Below are 25,009 nucleotides of genomic sequence, written 5' to 3' on the forward strand. Positions count from 1 at the left end.
GAGTATTCATCAGTTGTTTTCTCTCCACACCCTGGCAGAGGAAGCTCATGGGATTGTGTGTGTATATTGGTAATGTCTCTGAGTGACCTGAGGCTATGTCAGAGATGGTGGCAGGTGAAGCCCATGAGGCTAGCTGTTTATTTCCTACTGGCATTTACGAATGTGACATGTTGATGTGATAATTGAAAGGAGGCGAGACTTTTGGAGGAAACCTTAGCGGTGACTCACCATAGCAGCTTGCTTTTACCTACATCTCTGCCGTCATTAGAAGAGTGAAGACATTATGTGCTGTTGAGGTCACTCTGCAGGCCATGACTAGCAACCTTCAGCATAAATTTTTCAAGATTTGACTGACATGCTCATGCTCAAAATTCAACATTTGTGCTGTTACAAATTGAAACAATTGTGCGATAACTTAAGGGATTCAAGCTGATGCTAAAACCAGATTTTATTTTTTTTGCATGCAATTTATTAAAAAATAAACCTATTGATGATGCTTGTTTAAATGAATTTAAAAAACATTACAAAAATTTTATTTGAAAAATAAATCATTTAATATGATTTATGATATCCTAATGAAGAAAAAAAGTCTCATTAAAGAATGCAATTCTTGAAATTGATCTTTTATTTCTTAGAATTTATTTAGCACACACATAGGCATGTGCCGGTATCAAATTTTCATGCTGCGATTAATTGATTGAGCTTTTATCACGGTATACGGTATTATCACGATATTTTAATTGCACAAGAGAAACAGACGGATTGGGGGTATCTAAAAAAAACTTGCATCACAATGTGTAATTGTGATTGTCAAAACATTAATTTTATTTTTTAGTGACAACATGTTATAATGTTTACATGGTTACTGAGGCTACTGTTTGTATTATTGCTTAACACAATTTTCATGATTTCAATTAAATTCTTGGATTTAATTTCAATCTTGATTCAATATTGACTCATTTGGATAAATATTAGGTAGGCTACAGTAGATAGCCTGCATTTAAATGTTTCTCAAGAAAAAATATATCTCACATAATGCTGTAAACATACAGAGAGAAATGAAATATAATGCATACAATATAAATATAATAATAATATAAATATAAAAATGTAATATGCCGTAATTTTCATTATAATAACAATTATATAATGACAAGTAAACATATATTAAAATATGTAATATAGTGCACATATTTAGCAAAATACTCCTCTCTATAGCTATTTTCTTATAGTCAACTAACATTAAATGGCTTTCCTGAGGTAAATGTAACGTTCTGTGACATAATTGTTCTCCTGCAGTGTTATTGACCTCTTTCCGTGGTTGAAAAACACTGATTGATCGAAAGTACGTACCTTTCGGTGGGTTGTACTGTCTCTTTAATAAAAAGTAACAGATGATCGGTTTACTTGATCTGAGGCGCGCGATCTGTCACGTCACATTTACAAGCACCAAAACAGTATTTATTGTCTGAATTTCGTTATAAAACCTGAGAGCTGATATTTTTTTCATATCAAAAGTAACCTGCTCTGTCAAGTCTGTCGGTGTCAGTGTCCTCTTTGCTCCGCGATTTTTCTCTGGGTGAGAAAATGGATGTGTGGCGCGAGACCGTGTGAAAGTGTCAATTGCGTGAGTCTCAAGCTGAATGCGTGAGAGTTGGCAGCCATGCGGGGGATAAATAGTCGGCAGCGTTCCTCCTTCCGCCGTGCTTCTTCTCCATGTGAGGATTGTTTATAGAGTGCGCACTGCATGCACAGTGCTTATACATGTGATGTGGGGATTGTTTACATCAAAGTGCACATGTGTTTTGCGCAGCATATACGCATTGTTTTTTAAGCGGTTGATGGAAAATAAGCTGATGCGCGTTCTAAAAATCTAAATTCGGATCTATTATTTTTCACGGTATTTCAAAGTCCCCGCGATAACAATATCGTGCATATTCATTACCGCGATTTATCGCATTACCGAATACCGGCACATGTCTACACACACAACGGCTGTGTCATGCTCAGTAAGTCTATAAAAATATCAGATAAGTTGACGTTTATATGACAAGGCAAGGTTCAGATTGTAAAATGTCATTAGCCGCTTTCCGACCGAAGGGACTTTTGCAGTTCCTAGAACCTAACGTTCCTATAACCCTTTTTTTCGCGTGTTCCAACCGGACTAAGTTAGGGATTTTTTAGTTCCTCAGACCGTAGTTCCTATAACTCTTTCAGTACCTAGTCTAGAGTGAGAACTTTTTTAGTTCCCTTTCCCTAGGTCTACTTTGATTTGATTGGTACTGTCTGTTGCAATTCGCCTATGTAGGCTATGCTAACTCATAACTTAAGACAAACATAACGCATTCAACCAGCTAATTGCTAATGCTTGCTAAACTTACCCGTCATTTTGTTTGCCTCCTGCGCTCTGCTCTTCTATCTTCTTCCATCATATTACTTAAGATCATATTACGCTGGAGCCTTCGTCTTCTGTGTTTCTCTGTACAGAACTCAAGATCTTTAAACGCCGCCGTTCGTACTCCGTTATTAAGGTCCCGGCAAGGCAGAACAGAAACATTCCGATAGCCTCCTCCACGCTGGTTTGTTGTTGTTGTATGTTGTGGCACCGCCGCCGCCGTGCTTGCGTCACTCCCTTACCCCTCCTACCAGTTCCGATGGCCACTTGGCCAGTGCGAACGCAAAAAGCAAAACCGAGTTTGGGGGAGAGTAGTTCTTAGAACTGTTTAGAAGTGGACAGTTCCTATAACTAAGTTCCTGTAACTACTTGGTCGGAAAGCGGCTATAGTCACCATTAGGCTCTTTTGACTTTCAGTTTGTTTTGATTTCTCACGTGTGTTTCCCTGTCAGTGTTTCCAGCCACAATCTGTTTCCATGGACACTAATCACCTTCCTCACAGCTGCCTGTCATTTGCACTCATCATCTCTGTGTATTTAGTTCCTGCTTGTCTTCAGTTCAGTGTCCGGTATTGTTCGTGTTCGATACGCTGTCTCACCTGTTCCTGTGTATCCTGAGTATCTACATTAAAGAAAGTGTTTACTACGTTCTTCGTCTGTCTTCTCTGAACCAACCCGTGACAGAATACCGGACCCACAAATGGAGAATATTGACTTCATTGTCCTAGCGCAGAAGAGCCAGGATTTATTGTCTTTCTCCACGAACTTCTTTTATCTTGCAGTCACCAGCCCCCTCGACGACGAAACCCTGAAGACCCTGTTCTGGATCAGGGCGAACTTCCACCACCCGATCGACCTCCCAGACACCTCTAACCTGAACTGGAAGGAGGCCATCATCAGGTGTCTGGAGAGCATCAGCCAGAGCCTGAGATAAAGAGGACAGAGCTGACCCTCGCCCCGGAGGAGGAGCCCCAACAGGAGTCTGACCAGGGGTGTGAGCCCACGACATCTGTAGACGAGGGAACCCAATCGAAGGAAAATGAGGACTGGCTGATAGATTTTTCTGAAGAAACACCGTTTCCCACCCTATCCCACACGTCATCTGTATCTTCGTCGTTTTCAAACCAATCCAGTGACTGTATCTGCCCTGTCATCGACCTTTCAAGTACCATCTCACCACAAAGCTCAGCCAGTCCTCCAGCCCCGCCGCTGCTGGATGTTCGCTGCCCTACATCGTCTCTGGGGAGGGTCCCTGACGTCGAGTCGCAGGTCAGCCATCCATCCACCCCTTCGGCTACAGCGGGCTCCTCCTTCCCCTCGGCGTCACCTCTGTCCTCCCTCACTCCGACTCCGCCTCTGCTCTCAGGTACTCTGGCTCCACCTCCGGCGTTAGTCACCGCGATGTCGCCTGGGTCTCCCTGTCCAGCGACGTCGTTGGAGTCCACCGGCTCTCCGTCTGCGCCGATGGATCCTGCCGCCAAGTCTCCGTCGATCATCTTCCAGCTGCCGTCAGCCTCTTCGCCACCTGGTCTCTTCCCTCCCTCTACTCGGTCGTGGGCTGTCGGTACTGGACGGCTCTGGGTCTGCGCCACCAGGCCATCTCCATCTGTGCCGTCAGGGAATCGTCGTCATCCCTTCACCATCCTGCCACTCCAGCCTCTCTCCTGCACTTCACCTTCACATCGTCCACCGCCAGAACCTCCTCCAGTCCTCCCTCTGCATTGCGTTACTGCGCGAGGATGCGCCTTGCCGGAGGGGGGCGTTATGTCACCATTAGGCTCTTTTGACAGTCATGAGATGAGACTACCAAAAACTTAATAATATTCCCTAAAATATACTTCTGCTAATTGGACATGTTTATTTGCCATTTATCCTAAAAGTAGAGCTGTTTTGTAACATAAGATCTAGGCAACTTCTGCAACTTGCCATTGATTTTCTAAAATTCATGTTGTCTGCAGCCATTTGTGACTCCTTTCTGTTCCACCTGGCCCCTTGGGTGATTAAATAATTTACCTCATTGTGTGGGTACGTCCAGGAAAAGAAATGTAATTGTTCCATTACTTCATTGTGTGTTCAATTACCATTCTGGAGGCAAAACTGATCCATCCCCCTATCTTTTTCGTTCCATGTGAGTGGAAGGATTTTCTCTGTACAATACGTTTCACATTGATTGATCACATTGATTGCTAATTTGCAGTTCAATTTGCATGTGAAGAACTTGACGATTCACTGTCCATCTTTTGATGGACAGTCTGCTATCAACACTTTCCATATTTTAGTAATTTTAATGAATATCCGTAGGGGCTATTTATCTTTTTTTGTAAATTACTTTCATGTGGGTTCCTTTGTGTTTTGACAAACCCCAGGGCTTTATTATAGGTGTATGGCACAGAAATGCTTGCTTATTTATTGGATCATTCTCATCCTCTCATATGCACTGACACTGAAAGAATGACATTTGAGGTGCCATTTTTGAAGCTTCTGCTGGAATAGTCTGGTGGGCTATATCCTTATCTTTTATTAAGGCTCTGAGAGTAAACTCTGACCTTGCACTCCATATTGTATCTAACAGCACAGCTTGTTTCCAGTATCACCTCTAGCAGAATGAGATCTGATGAACCACAAAGCTCAACATTTGGCAGAATGTGATAAGCATGTTGCTCTGTCACTGGTTTTTATGCTGTGGAAAATCATCTGAGACATAATTGAGAAACTCTTATCAGGATTATTTGCTAAGTTTTGTTGTTTGGTTGTACTCTAGATGAAAGATTTAGAACACATGTATGAACAAACGGTCAATTTAATTTGTACTTCTCGTCATCTATCATGCTTTCTGAGCGTGAGGTTTTCAGCTTGATTCACATGATAACTTTTGCTTTTTGATATCTCATGCACAGTATTCTTCAAATGGTGAATCCATATTCAAATTATAATTAGGAGAAACATTATTAGCAATGCAAAAAAAGGTTCCTTGGCCTAAAAAACACAGTAGTCATGCTGTTTAATGTCAGCCTTTGACATTTGATTCACAACATCTAAATTAATATTTGGTTAAGGGACATTAAAACCATGCCATTTATAATGAAGCCAGCTGGTTGGATTTACTACATTATTTACTCATCACCCTGTAACGAACTTAGCTCTATGAAATATTAATAATCAATAATAACTTGTTATGATTAATTATGAATATTTTGGTCAGTTAATTGGATTAACTTGACATGGCTAAATTAATATTACAATCAATTAATCAGTTCGTCCAACGAACTCTTTTGATTATTTATTTATTCTAAGAAAAGGGTATCTTCCATGGCCACAGAAGAATAATTATTTCTTAGCATGTACAGCGCTTTTAGCATGTAGCAAGGTCAAGATCGTAAAAGAGACTTTGTTTGCAAGCAGTGAATCAGAACCAAATACATAAAGTGCACAAGTTTTATTAACTAAATCATAAACATGAATAAACTAAACAAACATACATAAATACATGTGTAGGAAAAAAGGAGTGAGAGATGGAATGATGTAACGATGGAGAAGATCCATCGAACTATGAGAAGAACCAACAGCATTTCATTTTCACATTTCATTGAATTGAATACTTGCATTTGTAGTGGGAACAATTCTTGAAGTTGTGGAAAATTGAAGTCGTTGAGGGTTCCGGCAGTGGCAAGTGGAAGTTGTTTGAAAGTTATCTTTCTCCATGAGCACATGGCTGGTTTGGTCAAGGCCTGGGGCCCTGGGCCCTGTTGAGGCCACGCCGAGCACCCAGGAGAAGTGAGGAAGTCGGAAGAGTGGGTGATTGGAGTCGTTGTTGGTTGGAGTCATGGTTCCAAACTCTTGAGATTGTTCTTGGTTCTTTGTGAGAGAGTCTTCTCTCTCCTGCCTGAGCCCATATCTGGTTGGATCAGGGCCTGCTGGGCCCTGTTGAGGGAGAAGGGGTTCCCCAGTATCACCAGAAACAGTGTTGCGGCTGGATGAGAAAACCCAAGAGAGAAAGGTCACATGTGGACTGTCTCTAATAAAGCCTGATAAAGATCCAACCCCTAAGGGTTGACTGACCAATAAGAAAGGTGACATGTCTGAGAGGGAAAGTGTTGATTTATGGTCTTTGTCCCCAGCATGCTTAGACTGTTCATTCATTCTCAGATAGATATAACAAATCCACATTGCATTCTAAGAGAAGGTGATGTACATCAAAGTGTGAGTCATTAAATGAGGATTAATTAGGTAGGAGGCATGATACAGGTGAGGTTACATTGTTAGCTGGTTGTATAATAAAATACATACCATAGCAGTGTTTCCCCTACCATTGTTTAAAACGACCCCCTGCCCCCCTAAAATGCTGACGAAATCCAGTCATAAAAAAGGAATTTACTGTATAACACGAAATTTCACGGAATTTGTACATTTTTTGAGGAATAAATAGAAAGCAGTTCAGTACACTTAAAAATCAAATCGCGGTGTAGACTAGTGTGTGTGAATATTAAACCACAAAGACTATTTAAATACGAATCCTGCATGTTCTGTGTGAATGAATGGTGCAGCCGACGCGCAGTTTCAGTTACCACACACACAGAAGCACGTGTGACGTTTGCGCTGTTTTTTTGCCTATATGAAGACACAACTGCATGAACTTCCTCTCCAGGCTCTAGATCCACTCTGAAAGTCACTTCGTGATCATTTAACCGCTTAATTTGAGAAAAACTTCATCATGACATAAACACACAGAAACTCAAAAGGTCTTCACGGCAACCCGCCAAAATAAAAGTTCGGTTTAACTTGACAGAAATATATTACTGTTGTACAGTAGAATTTAGATATCTCCCAATGTAATAATACTAACACTGATCCCAAAAAATTATCATCAAAACTACATTTAAAGAATAATCCATGTTTTAATTTTAACAGTAAAGCTCATTGTGCAGCACGTTATTTGACAAAAAGTTTATTTAATTTCATATTATTAAAATTGATGATAAATTATCAAATTTGTGTTTTATGTCTTCATTTTATTACCAGATAAAATACAACACAGAACTAGTGTGAATTTTTTTTTCATATATATTTTTTTAAATGTTGTATAAGTCTAATGATTTTATTTATTTATTTTATTTATCTATTTATTATTACAGGGACAGTGCATATTAATTAACATTGTTGCCAATATGCCAGAAGTAGCCAGAAGGCTATTTTTCATCTGCAGTCCCCGGACAGATGTTAAAAGTCACCCTAAAAGAGAATAAAAATTACATATAAAAAAAGGAAAAAAAAATTGTACAATACATTTATGATGATTTCAATTAATTAGACATGCTTTTTGATTGCTAAAAAATTTACACCACGTATCCACATAACACGCCCGCTCCGCATCAATAGCAGTTATTTTGTCAAGCTTTTTTTTTTATTTATTTTTTTATATTGGATGTTTAAGTGTTTGCACAGACTTAAAATACAGTGCATAAGTCGTACAGACTACGTTTATGGTGCTTTTATGTGTTCTTTTGTCCTTTTTTTTTAGGTATTTTGGATGTTTTAAGTTAATATCTTACAACTTTCTACACTATTAATATATATATATATATATATATATATATATATATATATATATATATATATATATATATATATATATTGGAGTAAATGTTTTACTTAAAAATGTCACATTTAATCCAATGTTTTATTTATCGTTTCTTTGTAATTATTTGCTCAATTTAATTTACTAGCTATTTTTTTTTCTTAAATTGGCTATGGTTTAATTCTTCACTTTAATATGTCATTAAGAGTCTAAAGTGTGTCAATTCATGCTGAAATTGTTAATTTGACAGTAAAACAGCATAATAAGCTACTTCACTGATTAAATTAATGCAGGTTATGGTTAGGGAGAATCTTATGGATAATGAATGTGTGTCTCCACCAAATTTGTTTCATTAGCCTGAACATCTGCTAAGTAGCAAATCCCCAAATCCCTTGCAGTTGCAGTAATGCTACACAATAATGTAATATAATAATAATATTGTAAATTTATGTCTACATTATAAAAAAAATCATTTTGCTTTTAACAAGTTATTTGTATTTTAGGTTGTTTGAGATCTTAATAGTAATTGAGACTTGTCATTTACATCCGGTTTGATCATTTGCAGAGAGAACATGCATTGCATTTATTACACTCCTCAAATATTCTTATGATAACTATAAAATGTGCATCACATTCACCGGCAGTTCCTCTCTAAAGAGACTTCATCACCCCAGCCATGTTTTACATTTCTCCCAAGGTTACAATATGTGCACATGAAACTGCATACTGAATTTCATTTAGCTCAGGGTTTATTTTTTTTATATTTTTTTTTGGAAAAACAAATTCATAATATTGATGCCAGGAAGATGGTGACTAGTTTAACCAATGAATTAGTCTAAACTGTCCAGTTTTATATAATATGTGCATAATATGATTTTGGTTTTGTTGCTTTTACTGAGAGAAGTATGGAAATGTATTGTATATATTGTACATATTTTATGGTACATGGTATCATATGGTATTTTTACACCACATACAAGACAGACAAATACACAACATTAGCACATCATGGAAACAACATTTAAAAATTACAGTACCTAAATTAAGCACATTTATGGCACATGGTACAAACGAAAATGTAAATCTATTTGTCTTGGTTAAAGGGACCCTACAAAGATCCTGAGGGGAGGGTCTGAAATGCATCATAAAGAGGGTGATAAGTGTCAGATATGATGTGATGTGCTTTGCTTTCTGCATTAAAAAAAACCCAACCCTGACAACCCAACCCAGGCAATTCACACCCAATAGTTTACTACAGTTATTTACAACCTTTGAAAATATTTTTTTTGTTTGACCTTCAAAGAGGCAAACCAACAAATCAATGAAAACGTTAAAATCAATTCAATATATGCCTTATAACAAACAGTCATCAATGTCCTGTCAATATTAAATTTGGCTAATTTCTGCAGACAATAAAGTCTTTGTTGACTCATCTTACACAGTCTATCAGTATTCTCTGCAAAATGTAATTTATTATCGATAATAGTGCCTATAACTTTCGACCAATTGAATCGAATGATTATCGATAATCGTACATGGCACTACTGCCTGCCTGATTAAGCTGCAGATCGATACACATATCCTTGGTTTTCTCAGCATTCAGAAGTAGACCAGCCTCTAGACACTGATCTGTAAAAGACTCAACAATAGGCTGGTGTTCTGTGATTGTCTGCATATGAGGGACCAATATGGCAATGGCATGATGTGGTTAATAAACATTGTTGCATGTGTCTAATGCAGTTCATCAAGTGACATAATTTTAAAAAAGTGGGTTGGACAGTGTGTGTGTGTGTGTGTGTGTGTGTGTGTGTGTGTGTGTGTTGGCATGTTTAGCTATTCTTGTTAGGACCAAATGTCTTCCCAAGGATTGTAAAACTTGAGATTCCCTATACTTTTGTGAGGACTTTTTGCTGGTCCTCACAAGGAAAATTGATTAATAAACATAAAAAAATGTTGTTGTTTTTTTGTATAAAAAACATTACGTCTATGGAGGTCCTCACACATATAGCCAAACAAACGTGTGTGTGTGTGTGTGTGTGTGTGTGTGTGATCAGATATGTACAATAACAATTGCAGAAAAAATAACATTACAATGTCTAGAAATCAATTTCAATAGTCCATTGAGTTTAATTTATCAACATGTTTAACGTGATAGTTTCATCCGTACTATAATACAAATATATCATCCGTCCAGAGATTCTCTGAATGATGACATGTCCCAGCCGCAAATTACGCCTATTAATTTATCCCTCATTTGTTTGAATAGCACCAAAACCAAAGTAAAATCACAGTCTACCTTTTTTTGTTGAGTAACCACATGTTGAGATTTGTTTTTAAATAATGCCTTAATAATGCACATAAAATAAGGATCATGAGCCATGTATGATAAAATATATGTAACTAAATTAACCACGACAGCGTTTTGTTTTGGGCACAACAGCCTCTGCATATATAGATGCTGGTGTTTTTTTTTCTGAACTACTGGGCATTGACCTAGCTGTTTCGCAAATGTGTTTTACTTATTGATTCAATTCAGGATTCAGTCCAATTTGTCCTTGTCTGTACTTTAACTCTACGCCGTGAATCAATCGATCACGCTCTCTCCCAGTAGCACTAGTTAGTCCACTTGTCACATTGTGCATGGCGCTGCATCCGACTACAGAGTGTGTTGCGCTCGTGCCTGCGTTCAACAGGAGTCAGGAGACAACCACGCGCCTTTAAGAACTTATAAGCGATTTATGTATCGATAGAGAAGACTAGAGAATTTGACAGTCTGTCCATTTGGCATCGATTCCCACCAAATCGACAATTTCTAAGTGACATGTTGCCGTTTTCCGCTTGAGCAAAGGACTCTCTCGCGCGCATTTGGAGCAGTGTGCATCGCGCGCGGTCTCCAGTCCACTTCAGATATTGTATATCAGAAGATTTCTGCACATTTTCGCCATGGAACCTCCACAAAACGGATCTAACCTAACGGGGAACTTAACAAACCAATTCGTGCAGCCGCCGTGGCGCGTCGCGCTCTGGTCTGTGGCGTACAGCTCCATCCTAGCGATCGCGGTGTTCGGGAATCTGATCGTCATGTGGATCATTCTGGCTCACAAGCGGATGCGAACCGTAACCAATTACTTTCTGCTCAACCTGGCGTTTTCAGACGCATCGATGGCCGCCTTCAACACTTTGATTAATTTTGTTTATGCCGCGCACAATGATTGGTATTTTGGAGAAGCCTACTGCAAATTCCACAACTTTTTCCCCGTCACCTCCGTGTTTGCAAGCATTTACTCCATGAGCGCAATAGCAGTCGACAGGTAGAGTACATGTAAAGATACCATTAAATCAATGTGAGAACTCTATAAATGTTGTTTTAATGCATGCTTTCATTAATACATCGCAATAGGTCTAACCTTTTTTTAATGCAACATTTCTTATCATAATGGTTTCATATTTTTTCTACAAAAAATATTTAATGACTCTAAAATGTAGTTTAAATATCGAGCAAAATATATAACATATTAAAAATTAAAACATTTTACAAATGTTTTACAAATATAATCTATTTTGCCACATCAAAAATGTAAATCAGGAAATGATTGGATTGTTGGATCATTGCAGTGGTTTGCTATTGCTGTGACTGACGTCATGTGAGTGACAGGTTGTCCCGACCTCACGTCAGTAATCACGTCATCAGAGAAGAGATGTTGCTGGTTGCTGGAAATTATTTTGATTAAAGATTGGGAGGGCACATGAATTAAAAAAAAAAAATTATGTGTACAAAAATAATTTATAAAAAAACCCTGCAATATTCCATACAAAAATAAGAATTGTCAATTTTGATTTAATGGTGACTTTGTCACACTGACAACATTTTTTCCAGAATAAAACTAATTTGCCTTACTGCTTTTAAAATAAATAAATAAAAGCCAAACAAGTATTTTTTTCTTCAAGTATTTTAGCCTTTTAATGAGACACTTTTTTTTTTTTTTTTACAGTCTCTGGAAGAGTTATATGCACTTTAAAAGTGTCCTTTGATATGCATTTATATAGACTTGACAGATTCAGTTAAGATTGGTTTAAACAGTTATTTATGTGTCAATTTTCTTGACTGGGAAAAGTGCCTCAGGCAGTCCTTCTTACACAGAATGGTTGACTTGAAGTAAATGGCTGCACAATGATTGTGGATCGCCGAGCTCTGCTAACTTATCTACAGCACCTTCAGGGGGCGTCTTTGCAGGTGCAGATGCACATTCATTCTGTTCTTGGAAATCAAATCACACAGTGCAATTGAAACCACATTCATAAGCAATCATTTATGGCATAATTCTTAGCCTGAATTGAAAAGCTCAAAATTGATAAATCAGTGATATTCTTTAAAGGGGTCATGAACGGGATTTTTCTTATTATTTTAGAATGTTTCCTGAGGTGCACTTTTAATGTTAGTATGATTTTTACATCAAAAATGGTCATAATTTAGAAATAAAAGGCTGTTTTCTATTCTGATTTTAGCCCTCTGATTTGAATGCTCTGTTTAAAGGGGCATGTCTGCTGTGAGACTTCAGTGTAAACGACCACTGCTGTGATTGGCTAACATCTTTGCATAGTGTTCCACATGAAACTCTCGAAACCTTTTACTACGATTTTACTATTACAGCTTTTGGGATTAACTAATCGTGAAAAGTGTTGATTATAGCTGTGGCAAGCAGGTTGGTGTGATTGCTAATGAGCGTCACCTGCGTGCCGCACCGGACTCGAGTTTCTCACGGAGGAGCTTCAGAAGCATTAAAGGAGGAGTGACGGCAGTGAAGGATGAGAGAGGACCAGGCCTGGACTTTACATTTTGTTTTGTTTATGTGTGTGCAGCAGTAGTCCGTGAGAAACTCAAGACCAGTGCGGCACGCAGGTGGCGCTCATTAGCAAACACCCCGCCGGCAATTAGCAATAGTCCTGCTTGCCAAAATAGCATTATATTTAGATCTACTTTCGTCGCATGAAAGGTTGCAGTGATGAGCATTGTAGCTGATGACAGATATGTCTGTTGAGCGCATGAATGCAGTGATCTCATCAATGCTTTCATCGTAGCTAACAATACGAACATGATGTAAATAAGAGATTCAGTGGATTATAATGGGAGTTTTTGCGAGAGTCCAGAACTCAGTCACTGATAATCTCGCGCTGTTTGATTGACAGCTCCAGCGATTATAAAGGGAGTGTTCTTTGATCGCTCTCTGTATATAATTCAGTTACAATTTAGATAGCTTATTTTCATGCTACTAAAAGTTGACCGTTTAGTCACTGGCTTGATTTACAGACGCATAAACAGCAATAAATTATTTTGAGACATAGAACATCTGACTGTAAATGAATCAGAAATCACTGATCACACAGGCATTAGAACTAACGCGGTTACTTACATGTCGTGGCATTACTATCAGGTACATATCTTACAGTAAAGGTCTGTCTGCAAAGCCTGTGTCGAAATTGAGACCGATTAACTAAAGAATCCACTGTGAAATGTACAGAATAAACAAATAATATAACACTTTCCTAGCATTAGGATCATTTGGAAGGTAATGTTATTTTTAGTCCAGTGATGCTGCATCTCTCTTCTCTCACTAATGCGCCAGTGGGCAGGGCCAAAGATGTCCTGATGTAGAGTAGGCTTTAGAGAGGCTGATCACTGCAGAGCAAATGGGTGGCTAGACATCCAGTGAGGAGGTGCAAATGTAATTTGGGCTTAATGGGTGGAGCTAGAATATCCAACCACACCCTAACCCTACCCACAACTCTATCCCTAAACCCCATTAGACGCTTAGAGAGTTGGACGTCATTTGACTCTGCAATGAGTACCACTTCAGGCTTTGATCTGATTCTGCTGAGGTGTTTTTTTTGTCACACTATTACGTCATAACGTGACAAAATCCGAAACAAATCGTTTTCAGAGCTTTGTTACAATAAAAGCTGTTTTTGGACTAACAATGAAGTTTTGAGTTCTGAAACTTACAGGATGTTTTAATAGTACAATAACCTCTCACATGTCAAAGGTTCAAGGAAAAGTTTATTTCTCAATTCATGACCCCTTTAAAATGTAAGGTTTGGCAAGAATTTGTCACAATGAAGATGCATATTTTTTTGATCATTAAAATGCCTTACTTCTAAAGAAATGATTATTATTTTTAAAAACGTAAAAAAATAATAATGTAGCCTAATAAAACTTTTATTTTACATGGAGTGGGTCGCCTCATTGGTTTTTATTTGACTGTGCACCATACAATTCATTTGGCCCAAACCATAGACATAGTAAATACATAGACGCCCTATTGGCCGCTGGAGCGTACGTCAACGGCGCCGCCATATTGCAGAGGGCAACTTTCTCATACTTCTCATAACGAGAATTGAGAAAAATGCCTGTTTCATGTGCTGCTTAGGGCTGTACAAATCGCCACACAATTGAAAACAGGTTCTGAGGAATTATCTTTCACAAACAAGACTGAACATTTGTTTCTGGTTGTATTTGGTCATGATATAATTAGTAATAGTAACGTCCAGAGGAGAAAAGCTGCGAAATTTAAAAATACTACTGTTATTGTGTCACGAAATGTAGTTTTAATAGTTTTTCAGTCGACAATGTAGTTGTTTAAAGCTCAAATCTGTGGTTTATTTATAAAGAGAGCGCCCATTTAAACATATGATCTGACGTTTTCGGAGTTGTGAGATCCAGGCGTTCACCGGGCGCTCAGCGCTCATGTACCCCGCCTGGAACAGCCATACCTCGGCTAGTGCTTCTGACATTTGCCGCTGACTCTGATGTCTCTAGTCTAGTGGTTAAACATGAGATATAATTCGTCTTGTGTATATCTAACGGGCGATCTTTGGTCTCACAAAAAGAGACAGGGTTGTGACATTTTATTTTATATACATTAAATGTCAGTTTAATGATCAATATTATAATGTTTCATATTTTTTTCATATTGTCTATATTATTCTGCAATTGATATTACATTGTATTTGCTGTTCTTATTATTATTGAAATATTATACCACTTGCAATTATCCATCTATTACAGCTATGCTGTTAAATGATTGTAATATTCATAGTCACTATTTAACTTATTTTTTATTGTCTATATACTGTAATTGATATTTCTTATTCCATTGCTATTATTATATTATACATAAACTATATGCTATTATCAATATTTGTATTATTATATTATGTACTTATGATATTATATAATTATACTATTCATTACTATTTTATTTGCCATATACTGTTTGTTTATTTTATTGACTAAACTATTTACTATTACTTCTCACTTTATCTTATATTTACTATATTTGCATTGCACTGTGGTTGTACCATATCATATGTATTACCATAAATGATCCATCAGTTACCTTTGCTAAAATCGGGTCAATCACAGAAAATGCTTTTTCCACAATAAGAAAACTTTATTTAATTTAATGTAAAAATTAAATTATATCTTCACAATTCTTATCCAAGAATAAAAAGCCAGATAGCCTACATGACAAGCCTGAGCTTTGACAATTCCTTATTAAAAAAAAATGTTTTATAAGTCTAACTATCGAGATTTTAAATGACTAGAGATGGAACTTTTTGTACACCACGTACAAACCACTGAAATCAGTTGATAAATGTTTTTTTATCCAGAAAAACCGCAGCTCACCGTTTACTTGCATTTGATTACAGTGCAGTCTTGCCCTCCGCAAAATGGCGGATGCGTTGATGTATCGCAGCAACGTTCCAAAGCGGCCAATAGGGCGTCTATGTATTTATTATGTCTATGGCCCAAACTTCTCTCCATTAACAGAATCAACAGAGAGAGACAAACAGCTTGCATTCAGTACTACCAGAGAGCTTGTGATTCTATGGCGCTCATTGATCTTGATCTGTCCTTGCCTCTAATCAGATGCAGTTATTTGAAATCGAGATTTTAAAAGAACAATCCAAACTAATGTGAATAAGTTCAACTAATAGGAGAACTGCAATTTAGAAGCCACAAGGTTCTGAATACTGAATATTTCAGAGAGTCTCATTGCTGTCTGAGTTGAGTTATTTTGCCACAAGCAATGCGTTGAAACTTTTAAGAAGTTCAGTTTTTTCCCCCGCCGAATCCTCCCAGATCTTTAGGATGCATAATCTGCATAGGTAAATGTGAAAATGTTTATTTATTTATTTTGAGAACATTGCTGCCTTCTCATCCCTTTACATGCTGTGCCATCTAATCATTCTTTTCCTCTCAGCACCCTGCTGATATTTCCATATTTGTCCTCTGATTAGACGTCTCAGACTAAAATCTCACTAACTAAATAATGCGAAAATAATGCATATTAAATGGGACTTTTGAACTTCATCAGTAACCTTTCAGATTTGGATGACTACTCCAGCACAGTGTGCACATATCAGTGTACTGTATTTGGGTACTTACTTAGGTAAATTATTTTTTATGCCATCATCAGCTGTATGAATTCTGGAGTAAGTGAAAGACAAATGTCAGAGTTATGCAATGCTGTACAATGAGTGAAAGAGCTGTATATTTTACAGACATCACTCTAATGCCAAATATTATCCAAAACTTTTTCTGTCCTTTCAGTGAAACTCATGTCAGAAAGTGTGTTGTCACATTGCACTAGTGAAAATAATGGAAGCAGCATAAATTTTGATTATGACTGATGCCTGAAGCTCATGGCCTGATGCTTGTGTTTCTCTCAACTTGACCCCAACTATGACTTCTAGTTAAATGTCAGGGTAATCAGATATAATGCTCATTAATATGAATGGAGATCACTCTAAAATCAACATAGTAAGCTATTATTCAGTCAACATACAGAACTGTTTTCTCAAATTCAAATATGCTTAAAAGATGAGTGTTATGAATCACGTGAGTCTGGGGCATCCAAATGCAGCGTGTTTATTAGAAAGCAGAGTCGAACAGGCAAAGATCAATATCACAGGCAAACAACAGTATCAGAGGAAATCCAGGGATAGTCGAGCAGACGAGAGTCGGAATCCAGGCAGAGGTAATGCCGCGTTCCAGGCAACCTGTAACCTGTGTTTTTCCAACTCGTAACTGGGAGTATATCGTTCCAGGCAAGCTGTAACCCGTGTTTTTCCAACCTTATACCCGTGAAAGTGCACTGGAACGGCAGTCAAACCCGTGACTTCCCATCCGTGAACTCGTACTAGATCGATGTACTCCCAGTTACGAGTTGGAAAAACACGGGTTACGGGTTGCCTGGAACGCGGCATAAGTAACACAGGGAACAGAGATCAGGACAGGGTCAGGAAACTACCAGACAGGCGAAACACTCGGTAATGCTCACAACAGTAATGCAATACTTCGCAGAGAAGTGGTGTGTGGAAGTGGCTGTAAATGAAGTGCAGGTGTGTGTGCAATCAGTGTAGTGCAGGTGTATGGATTTTGGTGTAATCAGTCCAGAGAGGTGTATGATGGGAAATGTGGTCCAAGTTAACCCAGGAAGTGCATGGCTAATCATGACAATGAGGTGGCATTTGATGAGCTTAATCATTTTGCATTACAATTCTGATGTCATACTCATTTATTCTGAATAGAGGACTTGTTTTGAGGATGTATCTGCAAAAATATACAAGGCTTTTATAAACAATTTTTTATCACTGTAAAAGCAGAGGTACAGTAAATTCAAGTAAAATGGTTCTATCGTCCTCAAATCAATCTTTCGTTTGATATTTTGAGATTGAAGATCTAAAAATTACGAATTAAAATCCAAATCCAAAACACTATGAAAACAGTAGGTCATTTATTGAAACTAAAACTGCAAAAGCGACTTGATCCATACTTTATTTTTCAAGGTCCCTATTCAAGTAAGTATGATAGTCTGTGCTACACATTTCAATGTGGTTTATTTTCGGATCCTGTCACAATCTAATGCCGCCTTATCAAAGGCATTTGATGCTGAAGGATGAAAAATGGAATATGGTCATAAAAAGCTATACAATGACTGATTTTGACCCAAAAACCTTTACTAATATTATTAAGTGAACCTCTGGGAACAAGAACAAGAACAACAACAAAATGTGTGAAATAACCCCTTTATTATATGGAAAATGGTGTTGTTGTTGTTGTTTTTTTGCTATCAGTACATTAGCAACCAAGTTACTGCAAGAGTGGAATTATATTAGACAACGAAAAAAAAAAAAAAAAAAAAAAAAAAAAAGTGTTCTTCACAGTTATTTCCTGTGCTCAAAATGTCACATAGTGCTCATGGCTGCAGGCTACATATTTCACAACCCACATTTGCTATTACTGTTGTTTTTGCTGGTAGGCAGTCACTACTCTAATGTACAGAACAATTGTGACGTCTGCAGGAATTTGCAGTGGGTCAGTGTGCTTGCAGTTGCATTTGGAGGAAAGTGTGAGATTTGTGCTGACACCGCTTGCCCAGACAGTATTTTTAGTACAATAAATGTTTTATTTTACTGTCAGAGAGATGGCATTGCTGACAAAAACCTCATTCTGGTGCATTTGTTGGTTTATGAAACTTTAATGAAACTATTATGTGCAACATTTTTTGACGAATAGTGGAGGCCACTAGGTTCAATCTCAGTTCAAACATTTTGTCATCAATGGTATTACACTTGAATGTGATATTATTTAGCTGACTTATTTTACATTTAGCCGATGCTTTCCATGAATAGAGTACAAAAACTCTATAATATCTAAACTTGTGAACATCAAATCTAGTGTGTATGTATATAATATGTATGTATGTATGTACGTATGTATGTATGTATGTGTGTGTATGCAGTGCTGGGTATAACTGATTACATGCAATCTGGATTATGTAATCAGATTCCAAATATTAAGTACTTAGATTGTATTACATTATAAATTACTTGTAATCAGACTACGTTTTTTTATTACATAATCACACAATGGCAGTAAATTGTTCATAATTTAATCGATTCTCCCTAATTCTTCTACTTCATGTTTAAAAATTTAGCAATATAAGGTATAATACCAACTTTAACGATACAATGTTTAATAACTAAAAAAAATGCTGTTTTTTTAATTTCCTGAAAAATAATGGTTTTGGAGATGCGAGGATTCCGCCCGACAGCGACAATATATATATTTATTTTATACACACACAAATTAAAGAAAAATAATAGGATTTGTGCCTTTAATGTTTTTTAAAGTAACGGAGCGTCAAATTGTAAACAGCTTGTATGATCGTGGCAGCTTAACACATCACAGCATGACATAATTAGCTGTATTTAACTGCAGTAGATTTATTAATCTACATTTGTGAATGTTTTCTAGACACATGCTGGTATTAATTTTCATTACTAGTATAACTAAAACACAGACAGTTTACATTCCATCATCTTTCCTGTTGTGTATCCAAGATGCCCACATGAGTGCTTTGACATTGATGCTGTCCATATCCCAAAAATAACCTTCTCTGCCCAAGAGTTATTGGCTGTCTAACAAGCCATTCACTGCTTATGATGAGGGAGTCTTTAAAGTTAATTATCTATTATCACTCTTAAAGGAGTAGTTCACTTTAAAATGAAAATTAGCCCATCATTTACTCACCCTCAAGCCTTCCTAGGTGTATATGACTTTCTTCTTTCAGACGAATACAATCTGAGTTATATTAATAAACACCCTGACACTTCCGAGCTTTATAATGACAGTGGATTGCAAGTTTGCAACCATTCCAACCATCAGTATGAAGCTCAAAAAAGTGCATCCATCCATTAAATAAAAACTCCACACGGCTCCGGGAGGTTAATAAAGGCTTTCTGAAGCAAAGTGATGCGTTTGTGTAAGAAAATTATTCATATTTAACACGTTACAAAGTAAAATTCGAGCTTCCGGCCAAATGCAGCCTACTTGCGCCTAAAGTGCAACTTACGCAACTAATAACGTCGGAAGTAGGGCTGGGACAATACATTTATGCATTGTGAATCGAGAAATGATTCTGGATCGATTCCAATTTTTACCGAATGCATTGCGATTCTCTCTCGAATCGATTCTGAGCTTATTTTTAACAGCAGATGGCACTGCGTGCTTTGGAAACAGCCGTAATCTTCCCTTTCAGTCGAGAACGTCAGACGTAGTCAACGTCGACTGAATGGGGATCACGCCAGGGAGCCAATCATCTTCGAGTACTATTGAACGAGCCAATGGGAATTGGCGTGCGTGTTGACATCACACACTCCGCCCCCACGGCGCGGGTATAAATACGGAAGTGGATGCACACACTAGTTGCCTTTCGCTTCGGAGCCGATCGTTTGATGTCTCTGAAGAGTGCTATTGTTTACAACGAGCGAGTGTGTCGGTGTTCTTCTGGAAGACTCTCCCAGTGCTGGTGGTTTCTACAGTGCGAGTGCAGCGGTGATTGCGAGCTTTGAGCTCTCAACTGCTGTTTTAACAGCAACAAATTTCTAAAGGTTTGTGTGTTTACGGCTGGTAAGAGGGTGGAAAAGTGAGTGCTTCACTGTTTCAGTTCACTGTTCAGTGTTGCCGCGGTCATTCCCCTGTGTGCTCCGGCGCTGGTGATGGGTCCTATTTCCTGAAAGAGCAACATTTCAAGATGTCATTCCACCTGTGCGTTTCTGGATGCGGTTGTTCCCTTTTCCTCTCTGACGGTCACAATTGTTGCATCACGTGTTTGGACTTACAGCACGCTGAAGCAGCTTTTGTGGATGGTTCATGTTCCCATTGCGGGAATATGACTGTCGCGGTGTTGAGATCGAGACTCTCCTTCGTCCGCGAAGCGCGAGTCTCCATTACCATGCCCCACCCCCTGGTGTCGTGTGGGATGGGTGATTGGAGGATAGTGATGGATGTCTTGCCCGGTAACCATTCCCTGTGGGCTCCTCACTCCTCCATCACACCGCAGCTGATGGAATTCCTGTTAGACGTGCTGGTCCCTCTGTAATGGACCGATCAGCCGTTTCAATTGGGGTTCCCCCAGAGGATAAGATGTCGATAGCAGCATCGGAGGGTGAGCTGGCCTCTGGAGATGACGACTCGGCTGTGTTATCTCCCTCTGGGAGTGTAACGTTGCCCGAGCCAGATCCAGAAATGTCAGCTATGCTGAAACGGGTCACCCAGGCTGCCAGGCTTGAGTGGAACCCTCCACCGTGTCCCATTCAGTCTCGGTTGGAGGATTGGTATCTCGAGGCGGGCCGCGCTGGTTCTCAGCTCGCCGCCCCAGTGCTTTTCTTTCCCGAAGTGCATGCAGACCTTACCAGGTTGTGGACGGCACCTTTCTCTGCCAGAAACTGCCTGAAAATCCTCGTCTGCCCCCTAAGGCCTGTGAGTTCTCGTCCATTGCGACGGGCAGAGCTTACAAAGCCTGTGGGCAAGCCGCCTCCTCTTGCGTGCCATGACGCTGCTACAGGTCTGTCAGGCCAGGGCACCCATGGACATGCACGAAGGTAGCCCAGACCGTGCGCTCATAGGTGAGCACCGCAGTGCTTCCGACCTCGCCCTCCGGGGCACGAGTGTCGTGGTGTGCGTGATCGGTCTGGCGATATCCACCTTAATGGTCCAGGAACGTTCGTTGGCTAAGCCTGGTTGATATGGCGGATGTGGACAAGGTTCGGTTCCTGGCCTCCCCAATTTCCCAGGTTGGGCTGGTCGGCGACGCGGCGGAGAATTGCGTCCAACAGTTGTCCACCGCCCAAGCGCAGACGGAGGCCATCCGGCATATCCTGCCCCGGCGGCCTGCTGCTGCCTCCACCCGCCGCCGGTGGCAGTTCCTCCGCCTGCTCGTTTCCTCTGTTCCTGGGTCCCAAGAGGGCAAGTCTGGCAGTGTGCGACCCTGTAAAGCCTTGCACCCCTCAGTCCCCTCTTGTTCACCAGCACGGCAGCTGGGTGCGGTTCGAGAACCCGGTCATCCGCCTTCTAGGCTTGCTATGGTAGTCGGTGTTACCGGTGTTACACGGTGTTCAGTCGCAACACCGGTTTCATCACTTGCCCACCGCGGCACCGCAAAATATATATGTATTTAACACAATTACGCAGTATCCGTTTTTTTCTGTTACCCGTTGACTAGCGTTGTATGATCACACTCTTATTAATGTGAATGCTTTTAAGACTAAAGAGACCATGCTGTAAGTCCTGCCTATTACACACACACACAAATAGAAAAGACGCGTTAGTAGTATCGAGTTCTCTTTTGGGCTTGAACAAACCGTAACACACAAATTATGCCAAAATGTCGGATTGGGACGAGTGTCAGATCGCGTCTCTGTCAGCAGCGGCTGGTCTTAAAGTGTCATTATGTTAATCAAAGAACGATAAGAGAGTAAATGACTCACTCAGACCCGGCGCCAGGAGGATTATTATACCGGTAGCACATTTAACACATCTCCGGCGAACGGCTTCTTCACGCAAAAGAAAAACTCTTCATGAAGCGCAGTGAAATTCAGCGACCATGGCGTTTCCTGATGGATCGAGGTTGTTCGTTAACTTCATTTTTTACGTGCAATTCACACAAGCTCAAAGCGCATGCGATACTGCTGCGAGCAGTCAAACTTTTATTAATGAAACAGAAAATCAGAGGGAATCATTTCTTTAATGTATTTTTTATTTTTTTTTACTGGTTGGCCGGTCACACGGCTTTCATAGTTTTCAGTTACGTGACTGGTGCTGTTCTGCCCGTGCAAACGCGCGCATTTTACGCTTGCCTTTCAATTAGCTATTTAAATGGCCCTGCCGGTGATACCGGTATTGACACACGTCGATTAACCGGTGGGAAAATATCCTCACCGTCACATCCCTACCGCCTTCTCCCCCACCTCGGGTACGTCTGTGGTTCCCTGACCCCTGGCACAGTGTGTGTAAGCCTGAAGATGCTTCCTACCGCTCCAGCTGGCCCCGAAACTACCCCTGACTCGGCTTGCGATTCATTTCGCTTGGTTTCGCCCTGGCTCAGTGATATTCATCATACCTAGGTGTTGAGCTGAGATGCTCCTAAGATTAGTGATATTTATCACACCTACGTGTTGAGCGCTGCTCTTGTCCTGTGTGCGCACGTCGCAGTCCTACTGGCGAAGGATATGATGTAGCCTCTCCTCCAGCCGATATGAAGACCGGTTTCTATAAACCCGTACTTCATTGTACCTTAGATATGTGGTGGGTTATGGCCATCTTGGACCTGTGTCAATTGAAACGGGCCCTTTTTCAAAAGCCTCCGTTCAATTACTACACAGAAATCTATTTTCAAATGCTCCATCCCCAAGGTTGGCCTGCAGCATTCGACCTGAAGGACAGTACTTCAGATCTCTATCCTTCCACTCCACAGACCATTCTGTGTTCTTGCGTCGAGGGTACGAAGTATCAGTACAAGTCCTACCCTTCGAGTGCTCCATAGCCAGTTGGGTCTTCAGGTCAAGAGTGATCTCGCCCACGGGCTGAGTATCTCTTTTTCAGTGCAGGAGAAGGACTCGGTCCAACACGTCTCTGTGTGAGAAAGGGTCCCACTGAAAAAATTCAGAGGCTCCTGGGGAATATGGCAGACGTAGCCGCTTGGCTTCCTCCATATGAAGACCGCGTCAGCACTAGTTTTATGATCGAGTCCCGAGGTGCTCAGTGAGCTGGTACTGGTCTGAAAAGACAACATCGCGATCGTTGCGCTAAGCTTCCCTCGCATGTCACAACTCGCCCGTCACCTCCTCCTTGGAGTCAGAAGCTTCTGAGGTCACTTCATTCCACTATAAAATTCTTCCGGCCTGCTCAATCGTGCCGCCAACGAGCCTCACGACAGCTATGGCCAGGGAAAGTGGAGACTCCATCTCCTGGCGGTCCAGCTGGGCAGGGACCACCTCGGGCCGCACAGTTACATCTGTTGCCTCTCCGGACTCGTCCCTCTGCCAGTTGTGTTTCTGTCTGAGCGGACATCCTGGCTCTCAGCTGACCCCGGGGCCCCGCAGAAATGCGTTCCCCAGTTAGCCTTCTAAGAAAGCGGCTATGCGATTCATTATTGTTTGGCGCTGCTCAAGTTCAGTGATTTTCATCACACTCAGGTGTTGAGCAGAAATGCTCCTAAAGCTTAGTGAATTTTATCACACTCAGGTGTTGAGCAGAAATGCTCCGGAAGCTCAGTGAATTATCACACTTAGGTGTTGAGCAGAGTCGCTCCTGAGCTCAGTGAACTTATCACACTGTGTTGAGCAGTGCTCCTGTCTTGTGCGCGCATGTCGCTTGCACCTACTGTGCTAAGTCAGGAGTGGAACAGGTCTTGATAGTTGCCCCTTATTGGCCCAACCAGATCTAGTTCCCTCGACAGCCTTCCTGACTTCCCCTGAATACATTTCATGGACAGGGCATGATGGCACCCGCGTTCAAAAAACTGGACGGGTAGGTTAAGGTGGCTACCACAAGGATATGTGGTAGTGACCATCACTTCTGCAAGCACCCCCTTAAGATAAGGCAGTTGTGCTTCGCTAAGTTAGTAGTGGAACCTATTCATTGAATGAGTCTTCTCTCCGTGAGGAGATCCTGAGAGCGTTCGGTCATTTCAGTGCTCTCTTTCCTGCAAGTTGGGTTGAAGTCGGCTGTTCCTTCACACTCAATATGTTGACGAACATCATATGCAGAAGCATGGAAAGCATGTCCTGATTGTCAGGTTCCTGAGGGAGCAAGGGTCATCCCTGTGCCCCTCTTTATCCTCTTGGGCCTATCTCTGGTGCTACTGCACTGCAGCCACTGCAGGCAGTGAGTTAAAAATTCTGTTTTTAAACAGTTCTCCTGCTCGCATGGTCTCTACTAGAGGGTCTCTATTTGCTTGCTTTCCGTCAACGACTTGTGCCTGGAATTCGGGCCGGCTAATTCTCATGAGCTGAGACCCCGGCCTGGATATGTGCCCAAGGTTCCTACCTCTCCCTTAAACTGGGACCAGGGGGTGAGCCTGCAAGCGCTGCCTGGAGGAGGCAGACCCAGCCCTGGCTTTCTCTGTCCGTCCGCTTCATTGCGGTTTTACGTGCACAGAACGCAAGCCTTAGGACCTCAGACCAGCTCTTATC

The 25,009-nt window shown here is 40.3% G+C and overlaps 1 protein-coding gene across 2 annotated transcripts in view; it reads left to right on the top strand.

Moving 5' to 3' along the window:
• The first annotated feature begins 10,608 nt into the window (after window positions 1–10,608).
• tacr3a (tachykinin receptor 3a) overlaps window positions 10,609–25,009 on the top strand; it is a 49,209-nt gene continuing 34,808 nt past the window's right edge. For both annotated transcript variants that reach the window (XM_056236862.1, XM_056236863.1), the window contains exon 1: window positions 10,609–11,280. In XM_056236862.1, the coding sequence (XP_056092837.1) occupies window positions 10,913–11,280 (368 nt within the window). In that variant the 5' untranslated portion in view covers window positions 10,609–10,912. The remainder of the gene's footprint in view (window positions 11,281–25,009) is intronic.

Source organism: Rhinichthys klamathensis, unplaced genomic scaffold, assembly GCF_029890125.1.
Source record: "Rhinichthys klamathensis goyatoka isolate OS25496 unplaced genomic scaffold, OSU_Roscu_1.1 h1tg000469l_1, whole genome shotgun sequence".
Taxonomy (NCBI): domain Eukaryota; kingdom Metazoa; phylum Chordata; class Actinopteri; order Cypriniformes; family Leuciscidae; genus Rhinichthys; species Rhinichthys klamathensis.